We start from the raw sequence: 18437 nt of genomic DNA, 5'->3' as shown, positions 1-18437 counted from the left end.
ACAGCCTCCCCTGAGAGAGCTGCAGGAGCAATGGGGTCCTGGGGGAGCCCAGTGTGAGTCAAGGAAAGAACCGGAGAGGTGGGTGGGGGAGCTATTCTAGCAAGCAAGGTGGGAGGGAAGGGAGGGAGAGAGCCAATGGGTAGGATGTTACCTTTCTGTGGTTATGTTCATTCTTATAAGAGTATAAATTCTTCCTGAAGAAGAATGAGAAGATGGAATTCCCCTTTGGGTCTCTGGAAACTAACAACTTCCGTCGGTTCACTCCGGAGTCCCTGGTGGAGATTGAAAAACGAATTGCTGCCAAGCAGGCAGCAAAGAAAGCCAAAGATAAGCACAGGGAGCAGAAGGACCCAGAAGAGAAAACTCGGCCCCAGCTAAACTTGAAAGCCTGCAACCAGCTGCCCAAGTTCTATGGTGAGCTCCCGGCAGAGCTGGTTGGGGAGCCCCTGGAGGACCTGGACCCCTTCTACAGTACACACCGGGTAAGGGCTACTAGCTGGAACGGTTGTTATCAGCTCTGGGAGAGGAACCCCCTGTCCCATCCAGCCCAGGGAGTCCTCCCGCACGCTGGGTGATATGGCTATCAGCTAGACTTGTTAATAAAAAGTATTTCTAACTCACGTCTTTGATGCTATCTTTGAATCTTCGTGGTATTTATGATAGAGGCTAATGAAACCCAAATCCTCCAAAACAGTGACAACTGGTGTGGAGTTTTCAGAGGAAGTGTGCTGCTCCCTTGTATGAGCTCTGGCCTAGGATCTCCAGAGGTGTTGGCTCTCTCTGCAAGTGGGGAGCAGAGATCTTGAGATAGGGAGGGGCAATAGAAATCAGGATGACTTAAACCATTGGTCCTCAAAGGATGAGCTCAGAACCCCTGGGGTTCCCAAAACCCTTTTAGTGGGTTCAGGAGGTCAAAACTATTTCAAAATAATACTTAGATGTCATTTGTCCTCTTCACTCACACTCTTTTGTGAACCTACAATAGTGAATGTAGAGGCTATAGATGGAGGATAACATCATCAGTCTAACAACTACTAAAATGTATATTTCTGTGTTTTAAAATTTCCTACATTTTTAATTTCTAGTATTACATATATATATTCACACACATGCATATATACACACACATACACACACACATATGGTATAAGCAAAAACGTATAAACACTAACAAAATCTCTTCGGGGTCCTCTGTAGTTTTTGAGAGTATAAAATTGTCCTGATATCAAAAAGTTTGAGAATCACCAGTTTAAACAAGAGTTGTTTGATGACAATTATCCTGTTTTTACTGTATCTTAGATATACTCACAGCCAAAATTATGGTGTGTGCATGTTTGGGAGTTGGGAGGGGCAGGAATCTGCCACCTCGAATATGGTTTGTAGACAAAATAAAAAAACACTGGAATGTCTTTCTCCCTCCTCTCACCTGCCAAGAGCCCTCACCCTCCTAGATTCTCAGAGGTAGGAACCAGTAGAGGGTTTAAAAGGGGAGACCTAGCAGGTGGAAAACAGAAGGAACATCACAGGACCAGGCAGCGTCCACTGATCAGAAGAGGAATTAAATGCAACCAGAACTCCATCCTCCTGCCGCCAGAATCCTCGCCCTGGGTGTAACGCCTCTTACCATTCCCAGGGTCAGTTGCCTGTCCATCGAGCACTCTCAGTGGGCTTGTCTTGATGCACAGTCAGCCATAGGGCCTGGGGTCTTGCTAGGAAGGTGAGGATATGATCCTCCCTAACTCTCTGCCCCTCAATTTGGCTGCCATTGACCCCTGGTTCCCAGAGCCCTTCTTGCTCCTGAGCCTGAGGGGATACCACTCATGCTCAAAAACATGGTTGTATGAGGGCACATGTTTCTCACTGGAGGTCCACCTTCTGCTTTGTTTTCTTTTAGACATTTATGGTGCTGAACAAAGGGAGGACCATTTCCCGGTTTAGTGCCACTCGGGCCCTGTGCTTATTCAGTCCTTTCAACCTGATCAGAAGAACAGCCATCAAAGTGTCTGTCCACTCATATCCTTTGCACCGTTGCTTCTTCCACATGTTAGAATTAGGGCTTGCCCACTGTGTCCAGTGTCTTCTTCAGAGCTTAGCAATAGAGCTTTCCTCCAACTGAATCCTGAAACAAAGAGATCATTAAACTGAAAAAAAATGTATGTGGCTTTAACGTGTCCAACATCCAAATGCAGTCCCAAGACAGAAAAGGTGTTCATGCAACCCGCAGTGAGTTTGGGTTCACCTAGACTAGTCTGGACATACCTGTGCATGCACAGCTGGAAAAATGTCTCCTGTCTGAGGGGTGCTTTGCTGATGCACCCACGCACATTCTCACCATATGTAGCCTGCTCGTCCCACAACATAATAACCAGTGAGGGGGCCCAAGACTTCTTTGGACAGATGAGATAGGCATGGGTTGTTACTCTGTGCCCTGACTATGCTGGGGAGTGGCTGCTCATTGAGCAAAAGAGCAGCATCTCCTAGAGAGCAAAGAGAACAGACTGCAAATGGGCAGAGCGTAGCTTGTCTCACTGGGACCACGCTGGTCATGGCGCACTGCCAACATCACAGGTTACCCCACACTACCACCAGGTTAAAAATGTCAATAGTCTGAGGTTCATGCCACTGGGGAATGTAGTAATGATTAGAAACACATTGGTCAAATGTCTGTGTCATATTAATTGCTTTAGGTAGCTTCAGAAGCTGCCTTCAGTTTTTGTTTTGTTTTGTTTTTCAAGGCAAACCAAACTAGGACAAAAAAGAGACTTTGGCTTGGTTTCCAAGGATCTTCCCTGGTGACTGTCCAAATTGGAAGTTCCTAATGACAAATTCAGCCCTGGATTCCGGGAGGTTGATTTGCAAGAACAGCCTTGCCTCAGCTGCCTGGCAGATGGTAGCTAGCCTCTTTTTAGGAGGCTCCAGTGAAAGGAGCCCTCTCCCCCGACTCTGGGGTGGCTTATTGGATTGCTGGACAGCACTCAGTGAGCTGTAGCCCTGGCACAGAGTCATCTCAACAGGAAATGCACTGCTTGATGTAGTTGTATTACATTTCCCCTTTACATGTTTTATCTTTATGGCCAACCGGTGGGAGTTATTTCATTATTATATTTTAATTATATTGTATTACATATATATTATATTACAATTATATTAATAATTATATTTTCTTATTTAAATCTTGGATTTTCTGATTCTATAGAAGGATATTTGATAGTAGTTGGCTCCCACTTGCTAAATACCTCCTAAACGTCAACACTGTCATAGGTACAGAAACCCTTGAGGAAGGGATTAGCACTGCCATTTTACAGATGATGAAACCGACACTCAGAAGCATTAAAAAAATTGTCCAAATTCACACAGATAGTTAAAAGGTCCAGCCTGCATCCTGCATAGAGCCATATCAGCAATAAGGAAGTAGACCGTTAATGGAAATGAATTAGGATAATTTATTCTCTCGGTATGTCATCTCTACTTGGGTCTTTTTTAAATATATATATGCAATTACAGAAAAACTGCAAATAAAGAAAAACAGCAAATATACAAACTCCTCTCCAGGCATCCCAGTTGAACTACATCTAGATAAGTAAGAAATACCTAATTAGAAATAAAATCCCTTTAGAGAACCAAGTGCCCAGTGAATATTCTTTTCATCTTGAGATTTGACCAGTATGCTGAGTGGAGTCCCAGCTGGACAGAAAAGCTGTTGAGGTTCTCCTTCTCACAAAAGTCTGCATTTATATATTTAAATCTCATAAACTTGGTAGCTCCAGCCCCAAAAGATATTCTTCGAGGTATGGAATTCTCAGTGTCCTATTATTAACATTTCACTAAAATTATAGTTCTTAGAAAATTGATAAGAATTGAAATGAAAGTTTTCACAAGTAATATTATACATAATATATCACATTACTTTTAAGGGTTTGTGGCATTGGAGATATGATTTTAATTTAATCCTTGGGTTAAAATTTTCCCCCCATGTGAACACATTTCTTAATTTAATTGCAAGTCAATCGGAAAATGTGGTTTAATTAGTAGAATTTCCCTTTTCAAAAATAGATGTGTTCCTAAGTAACCGTAAAACAGGGCACCTTAAAGGCTATTTAGAGAAAACTAAAATAGATTTAAATACTTCTGCTCAAATTGAAATTATGAAAGATGAGTAGTTCATTCTCTCTGTAGGTCAAGTTTATCTTCAAGCTTTGTTTTACTTTAGGAAGTAATTGTTAAGTAATTGCCCAAGTATTCCTGAGAAAAATGCCCAATGGGAGAAATTTATGTTTGAATTTTTCCTACCAACATTTCTTCCCATCTATTTACCCCCTTCCACTCACCTACATTTTCAGTGTCTCCTTCCCTTTCTGGTAATCCCTTTGCCCAACCTCTCCTCCAAGATTCTCCTCTCTAGCTATTCAGAGTTCTCCACTACAGCCTAACCCTATTTGGAATTTTCTCCTTGAGTCAGCACCTCACTTCTTGTGTCTGCCTCCACCATTCCTGGCCAGAAGTCCATTCCCTCGGCGTGACTGATCTCAGCTAAGTTAGGAAAACAATCTAATGTCCCTGGAAGCTTACAGCCTCCGCTTATCTCTACCTCCTAGGAGTACTCCCTTTGTCTTTTAGGATAAGAGAGACATTTGCTGGATGAAATTTCAGGCCATATTGTATAACGAAATGAAGACTTCAGGTCAGAAGGACATTTTGGAAAAGGGATTCTCTTTCCTTCCATGTTGCTCAGGGTTCAGATGATCTGAGTTCACATCTCACTGCCATGGTGGACTAGCTATGTGACCTTGGAAAAATTATTTAAGCTTTGTTAGCCTGTTTTCGTAGCTTCAAAACGTAGATAATAATATCCACCTGTGGTTAGTTGTATTAGAAATGATGTGGAGAAGTACTCAGACCAGGGGAGGCCTCAGTAAGTGCTGGTGGTTATTGTGTGAAGACGGTAAAGCTGACCCTAGCTGAGAGTTATGAGTTTAGCCATTCAGCGTCAAGGTCATCATAGATGACATCAGGGAAACACGGTGACTCTTGGCTTTTCCTTAACACAGGTCTCTCAGGTGGTTCAGTTTATTTATTACTGTCACTATTTTGGTCAATTGCGCGTACATGACCCAAACCAAACCTCCAGAGAGACTCGAGTGAGTAGATTTGCTGTCATTCTTGTGCCTTCTGTTTTTGTCCTCTTCTTCCCTTCTTTCACTTGGTGGCTTTTTTCCTTTATTTATCCTGCTGGGTCTCATTTGGGTAATGCAGAATCCCATTGTCTATCTGATTTTGTAATGGTTAGATATCTTCTCCTCTGTGGACTTTGTTTCATGAACGCGTATATGATTTTCAGCTCCGAAGAGCTATAGATTCATGGTTCTCAAACTTGGAAGTGCATTGGAATCCCCTAGAGAGATTTTTTAAATATTGATGCTTTGGTCTCGGTCCCAAAGTGTCCAATTTCATCGGTCTGGGTGGCCTGGCCAGATGAGCCCACACACATTCCTGCCCAACACACACACATTCACCTGCTAGGTGCACACACAACTAAAGTTTAGGGAAGGCCTACTCTGAAAGGCAGGCAGGAGCAAAATTGAGACAGAACTAAGAACAAATCTTTCTGGAACATATTCAGAAAATAACCCATGAATGAAGCTGTTTAAGTTGTCGTGGCCCACTTCAAAGTAACCTTAATATTTCTGAGATTATTATATCTCCCTGGTTAACAGATGGAATCTCTATAGATTCAGAATGTACGGCTTTTCCAAAAACATCCTGCACCAACACATGTGGAAGAGGTGCCCCTGCCCCAGTTCAAGCCTGACATACCTTCAGTATAATAAGAGCTCTGTAGAGCTTTCTCTTTTTCCAATTTCTAAATGTCTTTTGCCGACTATAACATTAATACATGCACCATAGGAAATATGTTCTATTTCTATCAATAATTGAAGAGGAAAAATCATGTGGTCATCTTAATTGATGCTGAAAAATCATTTGATAAAGTTTAATATCTGTTTATAATTAAAAACTCTTAGAAAAGAAGGAACAGAAGGGAGTGGCTGTACTCTAATAAATGGAAACCACTTCAAAGAAAGTAGCAAACTTCATACCAACTTATGAAACATGGCAAGCTTTCTCTTTGAGATCAGAAGGAAAAAACAAGCAAAGACGTCTGTTTCATCAGTTCTATTCAGCTTTGTAAAGGAGATCCTAGCCAGTGTAGTAATGCAAGAAAAAGAAATAAAAGGTGTAAGAACAAGAAAAGAAGTATCAAAGATGTCGTGATACAGATAATATGATTGTGTGCGTAAAACAGCCAATATAATCTAGAGATAAACTATTAGAATTGATAAGAGAGGATAGCAAGGTAGCTAGGTACAAATTAATGTACATAAATCAATATGTACTAGCAAGAAATAGAAAATAAAATAGCTTTTCAAAACACCATTTACACTGCCATTTTAAAATATCAAGTATCTAGAAATAAGATTATCAAAATATGAGTAAGATCTTTACAAGAAAATTATAAAAAAATATTGAGTAATATTACAGAAAAACCAATAAATGGAGAGATATATTAGATTCCTGGATTCCAAGTCACAATATTGTAAGATTCCCCAAAATGACTAATAAATTTAACGTGATCCCAATCAAAATCCCAACAGGCTGTTTTTGTGTGTGTGTGTGTGTGTGAGGAAGATCAGCCCTGAGCTAACATCCATGCTAATCCTCCTCTTTTTGCTGAGGAAGACTGGCTCTGAGCTAACATCTATTGCCAATCCTCCTCCTTTTATTTCCCCCAAAGCCCCAGTAGATAGCTGTATGTCATAGTTGCGCATCCTTCTAGTTGTTGTATGTGGGACACGGCCTCAGCATGGCGGGAAGCGGTGCGTCGGTGCACGCCCAGGATCCGAACCAGGGCCGCCAGTAGCGGAGCATGCGCACTTAACCGATAAGCCACGGGGCCGGCCCCCAACAGGCTCTTTTTGTATTACTTGACAAACTGATTCTAAGATTTATATGAAAATGCGAAAAGCAAATTATATCCAAGACATTTTTGAGGAAGGAAAACAAGATGGGAGAAGAGAACTTGCTCTACTGAATGTCAAGATTTACTACAAAGCTCTAATAATAGAAGTAGTGTGCCGCTGGAGTAAGATTAGTTAGACGAGTGGAATAGAATAGCCGGCCAGTAAACAGGTCAATGCACACACAGACGTTGAATTTGTGACAAAGGTGGTTCTGCAGAACAGTGAGGAAAGGATAGTCTACCATAAATGATGCTGAAGAATTAAGAAGCCCAATAGAAAAATTACGTTGAATCTTATGGTATATAAAGAACATGATATAATAAATAAAATAAACAGATTTGAGATAAATATGAATGCACAACACTATTTATTTTTAAAATGTTTTTATAATGTTTGTACTTTTGATTTAAGTGAAAAGTATTTTTTTCTGTTCATTTTTTAAAATTTGCACTTTTTTTTTTTTTCTGGTGAGGAAGAGTAGCCCTGAGCTAACATCTGTTACCAATCCTCCTCTTTTTGCTGAGGAAGATTGGCCCTGAGCTAACATCTGCACCCCTGTTCCTCTATTTTATATGTGTGACACCGCCACAGCATAGCTTGATAAGCAGTGTGTACGTCCATGCCTGGGATCCAAACCTGTGAACCCCGGGCCACCGAAGCAGAGCATACGAACTTAACCACTATTTCACCAGGCCAGCCCCTAAAAATTTGCACTTTTTAATAAAACATTTTTTAATTTTGGAAAAACACCAAAAAAAAAAGAAAAATTACATTGAAGATTCAACTTTACACCAAAACAAGAATCAATTCTAGGTGGATTAAGATCTAAATTTCTTTGTGACAGACAAAGATATAAAGCTTTTAGAAGGAAAAACACACACACAAATGAAGAAGAATATCTTCATGACCTCAGGTTAGGGGAAGATTTTATTGCATATGACACAAGAAGCACTAACCATAGAGGAAAAAAACCTGACACATTTTGGTACACCAAAATTAAGAATATCTGTTTATCAGAAGACAACTTTGGGGCCGGCCCGGTGGCGCAAGCAGTTAAGTGCGCGCGCTCCGCTGCGGCGGCCCGGGGTTCGCTGGTTCGGATCCCGGGCGCGCACCGACGCACTGCTTCGTAAGCCATGCTGTGGCGGCGTCCCATATAAAGTGGAGGAAGATAGGCACCGATGTTAGCCCAGGGCCGTCTTCCTCAGCAAAAAAGGAGGAGGATTGGCGGATGTTAGCTCAGGGCTGATCTCCTCACAAAAAAAAAAAAAAAAAAAAAAAAAAGAAGACAACTTTATACGTGAAAAAGCAAGACTCTTGAGTAGAAGATATTTGCGACACATATACCTAAAAAGTGTTTATATCCAGAATAATGAGCCTCCACAAATCAATTAGAAATATGTCAGAGCAATCAATTTTAAAATGAGCAAAAAATTTAAATTGATGTTTTACAAAAGTAGAAATCCAAATAGTCAATAAACATATGAAAATATTCTTAACCTTTTTCTTAATCAAGGAAATGTGAATTAAAATCACACTGAGAGATTATTATATACTCATCACGTGAGGAAAATTTTTAATTGTGACAATACCAAGCATTGAGAAAGATATGGAGCAACAGAAACTCATATACTGCTGGTGGGAATGTGAATTTGCACAACCTCTTTGGAAAGCAGTGGGTATTACCAAATAAAGGTGAGGACACACATATACTGTGATCCTCTAATTGTACTCTGAGGTACCTACACTCAACAGAAGCATGGACTTATGGGCACCAGGATACAGCTCCAAGGAAGTTTATGAACACTGTCCATAAAAGCCAAAAAGTGGAAACAACCCCAAAATTGGAAATGTCTACAAATTTTTGAATACTTAAATACCTCTATTACATTCTTAAAATGGGATAATGTACAGCAATGACACTCAATAAATTATAGCTCCACACAACAACAGGATGAGTTTTAAGAATACAATTTTGAACGAAAAAAGCCAGACACAAAAGATTATGTAAGTATGATTCCATTTACACAAAATTCAAAAACAAGCAAAACTTAACTATTTTGTTTAGGGATGTATACTTAGGAGGTAAAAATATAAATTTAAAAAAACAATAAAAAATACCAAAAATTAGGATAGTAGTGACCTCTAGGGCACAGGAGGGAGGGCATAATTGTGGGGGTGCTCATAATATTCCATTGTGTGAGTAGTTTTCACACAGCTGCTATGGACTGAATTGTGTCCCCTCTCCCCCAAATTCATATGCTGAAGCCATAAACCTCCATGTAACTATATTGGAGAAGGGGCCTTTAAGGCGGCAATTAAGGTAAAATGAGGTTATAACATATGCATGTTACATATCATAACAAATAGTTTAAAAACAAAATAATTTTAAAAGTAAATGACCATTGCATAAAATGCACAGGACTGAAAAGTATAACTTAGAAGATAGTAACTAGGTAGAGATCACTGTTAGTATTTTAGCTTACTGTCCTTTTCTCTCTCTCTTTCTGTGTAATGACTGAGATCATATAGCATGTAAAATTTCTATCCTTCTTTTGGACTTTTAATGCAAAGCATTTTCTCTCAAAAGTAAGAGTTAGCTGGGAATTCTGGTTAAATATGGAAGATAGCCTGCGTACATCTTACCCCGACCTCTCAAAATGCCAGTAAACTAACAGCATGGGAATAAGACCTGCATAAATATACAAGAACAAAGAGATGGAGAGAGGAAAGCACAGAGGACAAAAGATGTCAAAACAACCCGAGAAGACCGCAAGTGGGCGGAGGGCTGGCAAATGACACAGCAGATCAGGGCTTGTTAAACTACAGTGCCCCAGAGAGGGAGAAGAATGTGGAGCGAGGCGTTTTACCCCCTGAATCCCCAGAGGCTCTGGAAATGTCAAGAGGATACAAATAGCAAACACTGGGAGTAGAAAGAGGAAAGAACCTGAGAGCAGAGAATGTTCACTTATTGCTGCTTCTATTAATAGCAGGAAGTTAAAGAGTACTCTTTAAAGTTAATAAATCAAGGAATGGAAAATAATTGTATTTAACAGTACAAAGGTAAGCACAAAAAAGATATTGTTAAATACAATCAGATGATCAAACAGAGGAGAAAGGAAAGAGAATTACCAAATGGAAATAAGAGATATTGTTTAAAGAGATAGCATACTAAGGACAACGTATTACATGGTTTTAATTATAATTATAAATTTAATACTTATAAAGGCAACCACTAGAACTGAAATAAAAACTTTTCTAAATTCAGAATCATACACAAAAAATAAAACAAATAAAACATACCAGTCAATGAAATATTTAAAATATTATTAAATACATAACACAAAGTAATATATGCAAACTAAGATCAAACAAATCTGTCATGTCAATAAATATAAATGGATTTGACTCATCTGTTTCAAAAAAATTCATATTATATAACAAAGCAATATCCAACTCTACGTTGAATAAAAATACACTGCTCAAAGCGATACAGAAAGGTCAAAAGTAAAGATTGGGCAAAGATATAAGCAAAGACAAATAGAAAAGAGCAGAAGGCACGATCTTAATAACAGAGAAGGTGGAATTTACTTCAAAAATCATTAAACAGGACAAAAATGACACTTCGTAACGCTAAATAAAACATAACAGTAACATATACCTTTGTAACAAGTAATGTGGCAACCATGTTCACAAAACAAATACTATAAAAGTATAAGGTTAAACAGACAAAAACATTGTAGGGATAGGAAAGTGTAATTAATTCCTTTCAGCCTATGACAGATCAAATGTATAAAAAAGGACGTAAAAATATAGATGACCTGAGTAATGTAATTAATAAGATAAATCTGACTAATACATATCAAACTATATTCCCTGAAAAATAGAGAATACACTGCCTTTTCAAATGTTGATACAAACTGACCAAATATTGAACCACAACAAAAAATTCAATAAGCTCCAAAATGTAGAAATGAGAAAGAAAACATTCTCTGATCACACTGCAATAAAACTAGAAAATAATAAAATTAGGAAAAAGAAGAGAAACCTTTCCATTTGGTAATATTAAAAACCTCTCTTAAATAACTTTTAGATGAAAGAAAACTACAAACTAAAATTATAGAATTTCTAGGGAAGAAAATTAAAAACACTTTAATCAGAACCTATAGGGTGCAGTTAAAGATGTGCTTTGGGGATAATCCATAGTATTGAAGCATAGAATATTTATATCAGTAAAAAATGAAAAGAATTATTTAAGTACCTAACATAAAACTAGAAAAAGAACAATAAAATAAATGAAGACAGAAAGAAGAAATAATTTAAAAGAAAAAATTAGTTAGAAAACAGAAGAGTAGAATTAATAAACCCAAAATCTGTTGTAGAAAATATGCACAAGACCTTTATACAGAAAAATGACAGTATAAAGTATTTTGACAATGACAAAACACTATTGAGAGAAATTTTTTTGTGTGTGTGAGGAAGATCATCCCTAAGCTAACATCCATGCCAATCCTCCTCTTTTCCTGCTGAGGAAGATTGGCCCTGAGCTAACATCCGTGCCGATCTTCCTCCATTTTATGTGGGACGCTGCCACAGCATGACCTGACAAGCGGTGCATCGGTGCGCCCCCGGGATCCGAACCTGGGCTGCCAGCAGCGGAGCGCACTCGCTTAACCACTATGCCACAGGTCCGGCCCCAGGAGAAATTTTAAAGTATCTAAATAAATTTAAAGATATCTCACGTTAATGGATTAGAAGACTCACTATTATTGAAATGTCACTGCTGCCCAAATCAATCTTTATAATCCATAAAATCCCAATAAAAATCCCAAGAGCACATGTTTTGTAGAAATTGACTGAATAGATTTTACTTACTTGGATGATGCAAGTTTATTTAACTGTTATCCTATCACTAGGCATTTATGTTGATCCTAATCAACACAATCCTCTTATTTTGCCATCACGATTCTTTGGCGAATATCCTCACACACATATCTTTGTACACATAACGTGGGTAAATGTGAGGGGTGAATTCCTAGATGTGGCATTGCTGGGTTAAAGGGACACACAATTTTAGTTTTTGAGATATTGCCTAATTGTTTTCCAAAATTGTACCAATTTTCACTCCTACTAATTATTAAACCCATTCTTTGTCAGATTTGTATTAACTAAATCGGTTACAAGTTTCCTTTATAAACACACTTTGAAAAAATATAAACCATAAAAATCTACCTATCTGGTTATAGTCATAGAAATTTATATGACAGGTATTGGATGATGTTCAGCATCCTGGGCCTCATAAAAATTATCAGACCCCAGAGTTTATTTTTGAAATGCAGACTGATAACAGTCATTAGTTGTTTACTATGTTGCTGGGAGCCCAGAGGAAAAGAACAAATGTCCTTGGGATACACTGGGGCTATAAAGATCATGCTGTGTGTTTTTTAGTAAAAATTAAATTGTAGCCAGTGAGGAACCAGAAGCCGAGCCTATTGCCATGTTCTTGATACAGTGTTTTGGACACAAGCTGTTCTCATCCTTTATCTCCTCCCCTGCCGTTATACCTCCCTGAAACATTAGCTTTGCGCTGTTACCTGGTGATAAAGGTAGCTCCCTGCCTCCTTGACTGCCTGCCTATCTCTCTGCTTGCAGAAAGGCTATATATATATTCCATTGTGTGTGTGCGTGTGTGTGTGTGTGTATTCCATTTTTTAATCCTTTCTTGTGCTCAGAAAGAAACTAGAAATTCACTGGGGCCAAAGTGGAGAAGAACACGTCAGATTGGGCCCCAGCAGGAGATGAAAAGTGCAGGGGAATGCAAAAATGTTAACAGTGATTGGAGCAGAACTTTCCCACAATCCCCATCCCCTGAGTTCACAGAGAATCAATGAAGAGGCCTGCTGATAGTCCTAGGACACTCATCGCTAGTCATACTGAGAATCCAGAGAAACAGTTGACAAAATACAGCAATTTAGTTGCAGGGAAAAGCACAGTGAAAAGATAAATGTTTTCTCACCTGGAAAAGAAGATGTGAAATGAAGCCAAATCTATGGCAAACAGGGAAATGTGTGTCTGGCACTGCATGCATAAAGTATTTGTGTCTTTTCAAATTTATATGAATGATCCCCTACTGTATGCATGCTTTAGCTGATGCTTTTTAAAAATCAATATTGTGTTTTTCAGGTTTGTCTAAATGGATACATGTAGACATTTCATTCATTTTTTACTGCTATATAATATGCCATAAAGATATTCTCCTGTATTTTCTTCTAAAAGTCATAATATTTCTTTCTACATTTAGATATTTCATCCTCCTAGACTTTTGTGTGTGTGTGTATGCATGGTATGAGATAGGCTTCTAATATTTTTCCATGTGGATTATCCCCAACCATTATTAATAGATCATCATTTCCCAAGTGATTCTTTCTACCACCTCTGTCATGCACCAGATTCCCAATCATACTCAAGTCTGTTTCTCCCAGTAATCTATTTGTCACTCCTTGAGTGAACACCACATGGATCTAAATGCTTTATAATAAGGTTTTACCTGGTTGATCAATAGCACCCCTCCTTATTTGTCTTCTTGGAAATCATCTTGGTTCTTCCTGCTTCTTGACTTTTCCATATCAATGTAAGGGTCAGATTTTCAAGTTTTTTTCTTACAACTCTGCTGAAACTTTGATTGTAGATGCATTGATTTTACTTATTACCACAAGAAGAATTGCCACATTTATAATACCAAGCCTTCCCACACATCAGCACAGTGTACCTACCTCCCAATTAATATAGGTCTTCTTTTATGTTTTTCCATAACATTTTATAATGTCTTCTGCAAAGTTCTTAATGTATCTTATCCTTAGGTACATTATCGTTTTGGTTGCCCTTTTGAATATTTATTTTTCTTGCTAAAATATATGAATGTTATTAATTTTTATATATTGGTTTTTCATCCAGCAATCTTGCTGAACTCCTTAACAAGCTATAACATTTCTCTGTAGATTCTCTTGGATTTTCTATTTAAACAACTATGTCATCTGCAAATAATGATGAACTTGTTTCTTTCTTTATGATTCTTATACCACTTGTTTATTTTTCCTGTCTTATTGAGCTGGCCAGGACTTTCAGCACAATGCTGACTTGCAGCAGTAATTGTGAGCATATTGCTTTTGCTCTTGATTTTTAAAAAGTACGCTCCTAATATTTCACAATTATCATGATGACTATGGGATTCTCATAATTATCCTTAACCAAATTAGGGAAATTTCTTTCCACTTCTGATTTGTCAAAAGTTTCATTTTGAATGGGTGTAGTTTGTTTTTATCAATATTTCTATGTTTATTAAGATTATTATGTAGTCTTTCATCTGTTAATGTAGAGATTACATTAATAAATTTGCTAATCTATTTTTTATGGTTCCAGCTTGATCATTGCTGGATTCAGTTTGCCAATATTTCATTTCATCTATCTTGGTAAATGAGGCTGACTTATAATCTTCTCTCATAAACTGTGCCTTTGGGCTGCTTTTCCTCTCTCTGCCTCTGTCTTCCTTCCGTATTGCCCCTGGGAACCCCAACTTCTTCTCACTCTGCTTGGCAGAGAAATTCAGCTCTCTTTATCCCCTACAATGTTTCTCAATAAGTGATCTAAAGATCTCTCTTGATTACAAGGAGTCTCTCAGTAACCTCTAAAGCATTCGACAAATTCAGAAGAAAAAGCAATGCAGTCATTTTATGTACAGATAATTTAAAAATCTGAAATGTAAGGTGAATTATAATTTTCATAGAATTTCTGTCTTTTTATGTTCTTAAAAGCAGTGTACATGCTTCAAGGACTGATTTAGTTCATACTGGTTAACATGGAATTAATCATAGGTAGTTTATCTTAACTAATGTATTTTATTGTCATTTGACAGTTACCGTTTCCATGTGTTCAATTTGCATTTGTCATTGTTACTGTTGCATTGCATAATGTCACAATTCAAAAAAATGAGTCATGATTTCAAAAGCAGTTTGCAGAAATATAACAATAGTGACAAAAATAGAAAATAAATCCTACAGTATGAAATAAGGTCACAAATATAAGTAATGAATGGACTCTGTCATAAATATAAACTTGAATATGTATGTCATGAGACAAGTGGATGATGGAGATGGATAATTTCACAAAGGCAGATAAAAAATAAATAAGAAAGCAGGAAGCATGACAATGAAAAATGATAGTTAAATTTTATTGGATCAATGATCCTTTTGTCCTAGTACTCAGTTTCTTATCTGTTAACACCTTTATCAAATAATAATATAAAACTACAAAAACTTCCATATTATTTTCCCATAAAGCTTATCAACATCACTTTTAAACCAATTGACTGTCTCTAGTACAAACACAAAATAAGGCTTTCTCATACAAAATTGTCGAAATTTGATGTTAAAAGTTGAAGAGACATGAAAACTATATAGCCATCATTCGTCCTCGTGGCAAAAACAAATACAATTATACTCTTGCTGGTAAGATAGGAAACCAGCTTCAAAATCAATGAGAAATATTGCAGTTGGAAAGAAATCAGGAAACAATTGGTAGAATTCCTTTATCAGAACTATTGGATTTCTTGTAATGTGACTGGCATTTAAAATCGATGACTGTTTTGTATGTAAACAAGCAGACATTTTACTTTCTAGGTGAATAAAACTATAAATAAATCAGTTGTCACCATATATGTGAGAGAGAAGTGCTCAATGACTTTTTGCCCTATTTATCAAGAAGTTAATTTTAAAAGAAGAGATTTCTGGTTTAATTAATTAATAGTTTGTAAACTATGAAAAAGACTTAAAAACATATGTTAGCTTGTACACCAATGTTCATAGCAGCATTATTCACTATAGCCATAAGGTAGAAACAACCCAAATATCCACTGACAGGTGAGTGGATAAACAAAATGTGGTATATACATACAATGGAATATTATTCAGCCTTAAAAATGAATGAAATTCTGATACATGCTACAACATGGATGCAACTTTAAAACATTATGCTAGGTAAAATTAGCAAGACACCAAAGGACTAATATGGTGATTCCACTCATATGAGATACCTAGAATAGGCAAACTTACGGAGACAGAATGTAGAATAGAGGTTGCCAGGGAGTAGGGGAGGGAGGAATGGGGAGTTGTTGTTTAATGAGTACAGAGTTTTTGTTTGGGATGATGAAAAAGTTCTGGAGATGGATAATGGTGATGATCGCACAATAGTGTGAATGGACTTAATGCCGCTGGATTTTATATTTCAAAACGGTTAAAGTAGTAAATTTTATCCTATGTATGTTTTTCTACAATTGAAAAAAAAAAGATCTGATGAATTGGTATTGAAGAAGCTCCAGCCACATGGTCAGCAAGGGAAGGCATTGCTATACAAACGAAAAATGTTGCTTCCAAATGCAGTACTTGCCTTATTCATGGAAAACAGCAAGGAGTCCATAGCATGCCTCCAGACTCTGATTTGCTGTTGAGGGACACAGTGGAAATTGTGAATACAAACTGATTGTGGCCACTTAATATATGTCTTCTCAGCCTACATGGCTGAAACAAAAAGTGAGTAGGAGACGCTGCTCTCCCACATGGAATTGACCTGGCTGGCAAACAAAAAAGGTTTGTAGTGTTTTAAAATAAGGAATGAAATCTTTTTAAATGACCACACACACATGGTGTGTCTCAGTAATACATTTAGGATTTTGAGCAGTATGGATCTTTTGACTTCAGAGCCTCAATATCGGGATTTTTTAATGATTAGACATCAGATTTCTCAAAACCGAGCAGTGGTGCAGATGGCTCAACGGCTGAGAGTTTGACTTTTTCCCAACGCCCAATGATTTTCTTCATTCATCAGAGAAACACTTAGGATACGTCTTTTGCATATTAAAAATCACAGCCAAAAGCTGCAACTGAGCATGAAGAACACCTTCTGAGCCAAATGCCACCGGAGAGAGGATGTCACTCTATCAGCTGCTGTCTCCCAAACCAAATTGAGACATTTAACCTTCTGCTTTCAGCCGCGCTAAGCTGGTAAAACACTGAAAATAGTCTTTAAAGAGAACTCTCTCCATAATTTCTGGATCTGCATTTGATCTGAAAAGCCAGACATATCCATCAAAGTTTCCCAACAACCTATAATTCTGACTTAAGATTTTCTAATTTAAAAACCATAAGAGTTGGGGAAGCAGCTATGACATACAACTATCTACTGGGGCTTTGGGGGAAAAAAAAGTAAATAAATACAATTATTTTAAAAAAATAAAATAAAATAAAATAAAAAAATAAAAATAAAAAACATAAGAGTTGGGGAAGAACCAACAAGGTATGGACGCTGACAGCTCAAGCAGCTACCCAGCCAGATATAGATTTCTTCGTGAATGATTTCAAACACTATTTCTCCTCTCACAGATATGGAAAAACATTACTGCTATTCACTTTTTAATTTGCTTTTCACTTTTATTTAAGATATACAGATTCATGGTTTAAAAGGTCACATAGTTCCATAAAGATTCTAATAGAAACAGTAATTTCGTGTTTCTCATCTCCTCACCCCTAATCTCATATTTCCAGAGGCAACCACTCTCAGCTTTTTTACCTCTTTCTTCTGATATCTCTCTATCTCTAATAATATACTCATACTACTATTTTTTTATTTTTACATTTTAGATATCATCTATTGGCTTTCTGTTATGGAAAAAAAGAATTAGGTCCACATACATACACTCATTTCCTCTCACACTCATCTTCCCAATATAGTTATGTCATAATTTTTGGTTAGATAATCAGATAATATGTACATTGTCCAACTACATATATGATTTTATAATAGCGTTGCTAAGCATAAATACTATTTGCAGCTGTGTCATTCCTTTTTGCACAATGTTTTTGCTTTCTTCAGAGTTAACAAGGATTTCATTTCTTCATTTGCTCAGTTTTCTATACATTTATCACTAATTTGTTCCCCAACTTTTCTCCAGAGGTTTAATTGTTGCTTCAATTTATTCAAGCACATCAGGTTATCCATCAGTTTCCATTTTTCTTGGGGAAATCACTCCTGGAGACCTCCATCTCCTGCTTTAATCTAGCCTAGATGTTCTCTTGGCCTGATGCACAGCTCTTTCCTGGAAACTTTTCCTTCTCCATCCTCTCTTGGATTCCATTTGTCTCTCCCCTGCATCCCATATCTTCCTCTTTATTAGTTATTTCCTTGTTTTTTGGAGCATGTCCTCTAGTAAATTTCTTAGAAGGGTAGATAGGAAGTAAATTTTCTGAGACTGCATATATCTGTAGTTGTCTATTCTACCCTCATCTTAGAAGTTTAGCTGGAGAAGAAATTCTATATTAGAAATTGTTTCCCTCAAAATTTTGAAGTCATCATTCTGTTGTCTTATAACCG

At 37.3% G+C, this 18437-nt stretch overlaps 1 protein-coding gene across 1 annotated transcript in view; it reads left to right on the top strand.

Annotated features, from left to right (window-relative positions):
• The first annotated feature begins 212 nt into the window (after positions 1 to 212).
• SCN10A (sodium voltage-gated channel alpha subunit 10) overlaps positions 213 to 18437 on the top strand; it is an 88668-nt gene continuing 70443 nt past the window's right edge. The window contains exons 1-3 of the mRNA XM_058549404.1: positions 213 to 482; positions 1895 to 2022; positions 5058 to 5138. Coding sequence (XP_058405387.1) covers positions 213 to 482; positions 1895 to 2022; positions 5058 to 5138 — 479 coding nt within the window. The remainder of the gene's footprint in view (positions 483 to 1894; positions 2023 to 5057; positions 5139 to 18437) is intronic.

Source organism: Diceros bicornis, chromosome 2 (assembly GCF_020826845.1).
Source record: "Diceros bicornis minor isolate mBicDic1 chromosome 2, mDicBic1.mat.cur, whole genome shotgun sequence".
Taxonomy (NCBI): domain Eukaryota; kingdom Metazoa; phylum Chordata; class Mammalia; order Perissodactyla; family Rhinocerotidae; genus Diceros; species Diceros bicornis.
This window is presented reverse-complemented; position numbering and strand designations above follow the sequence as displayed.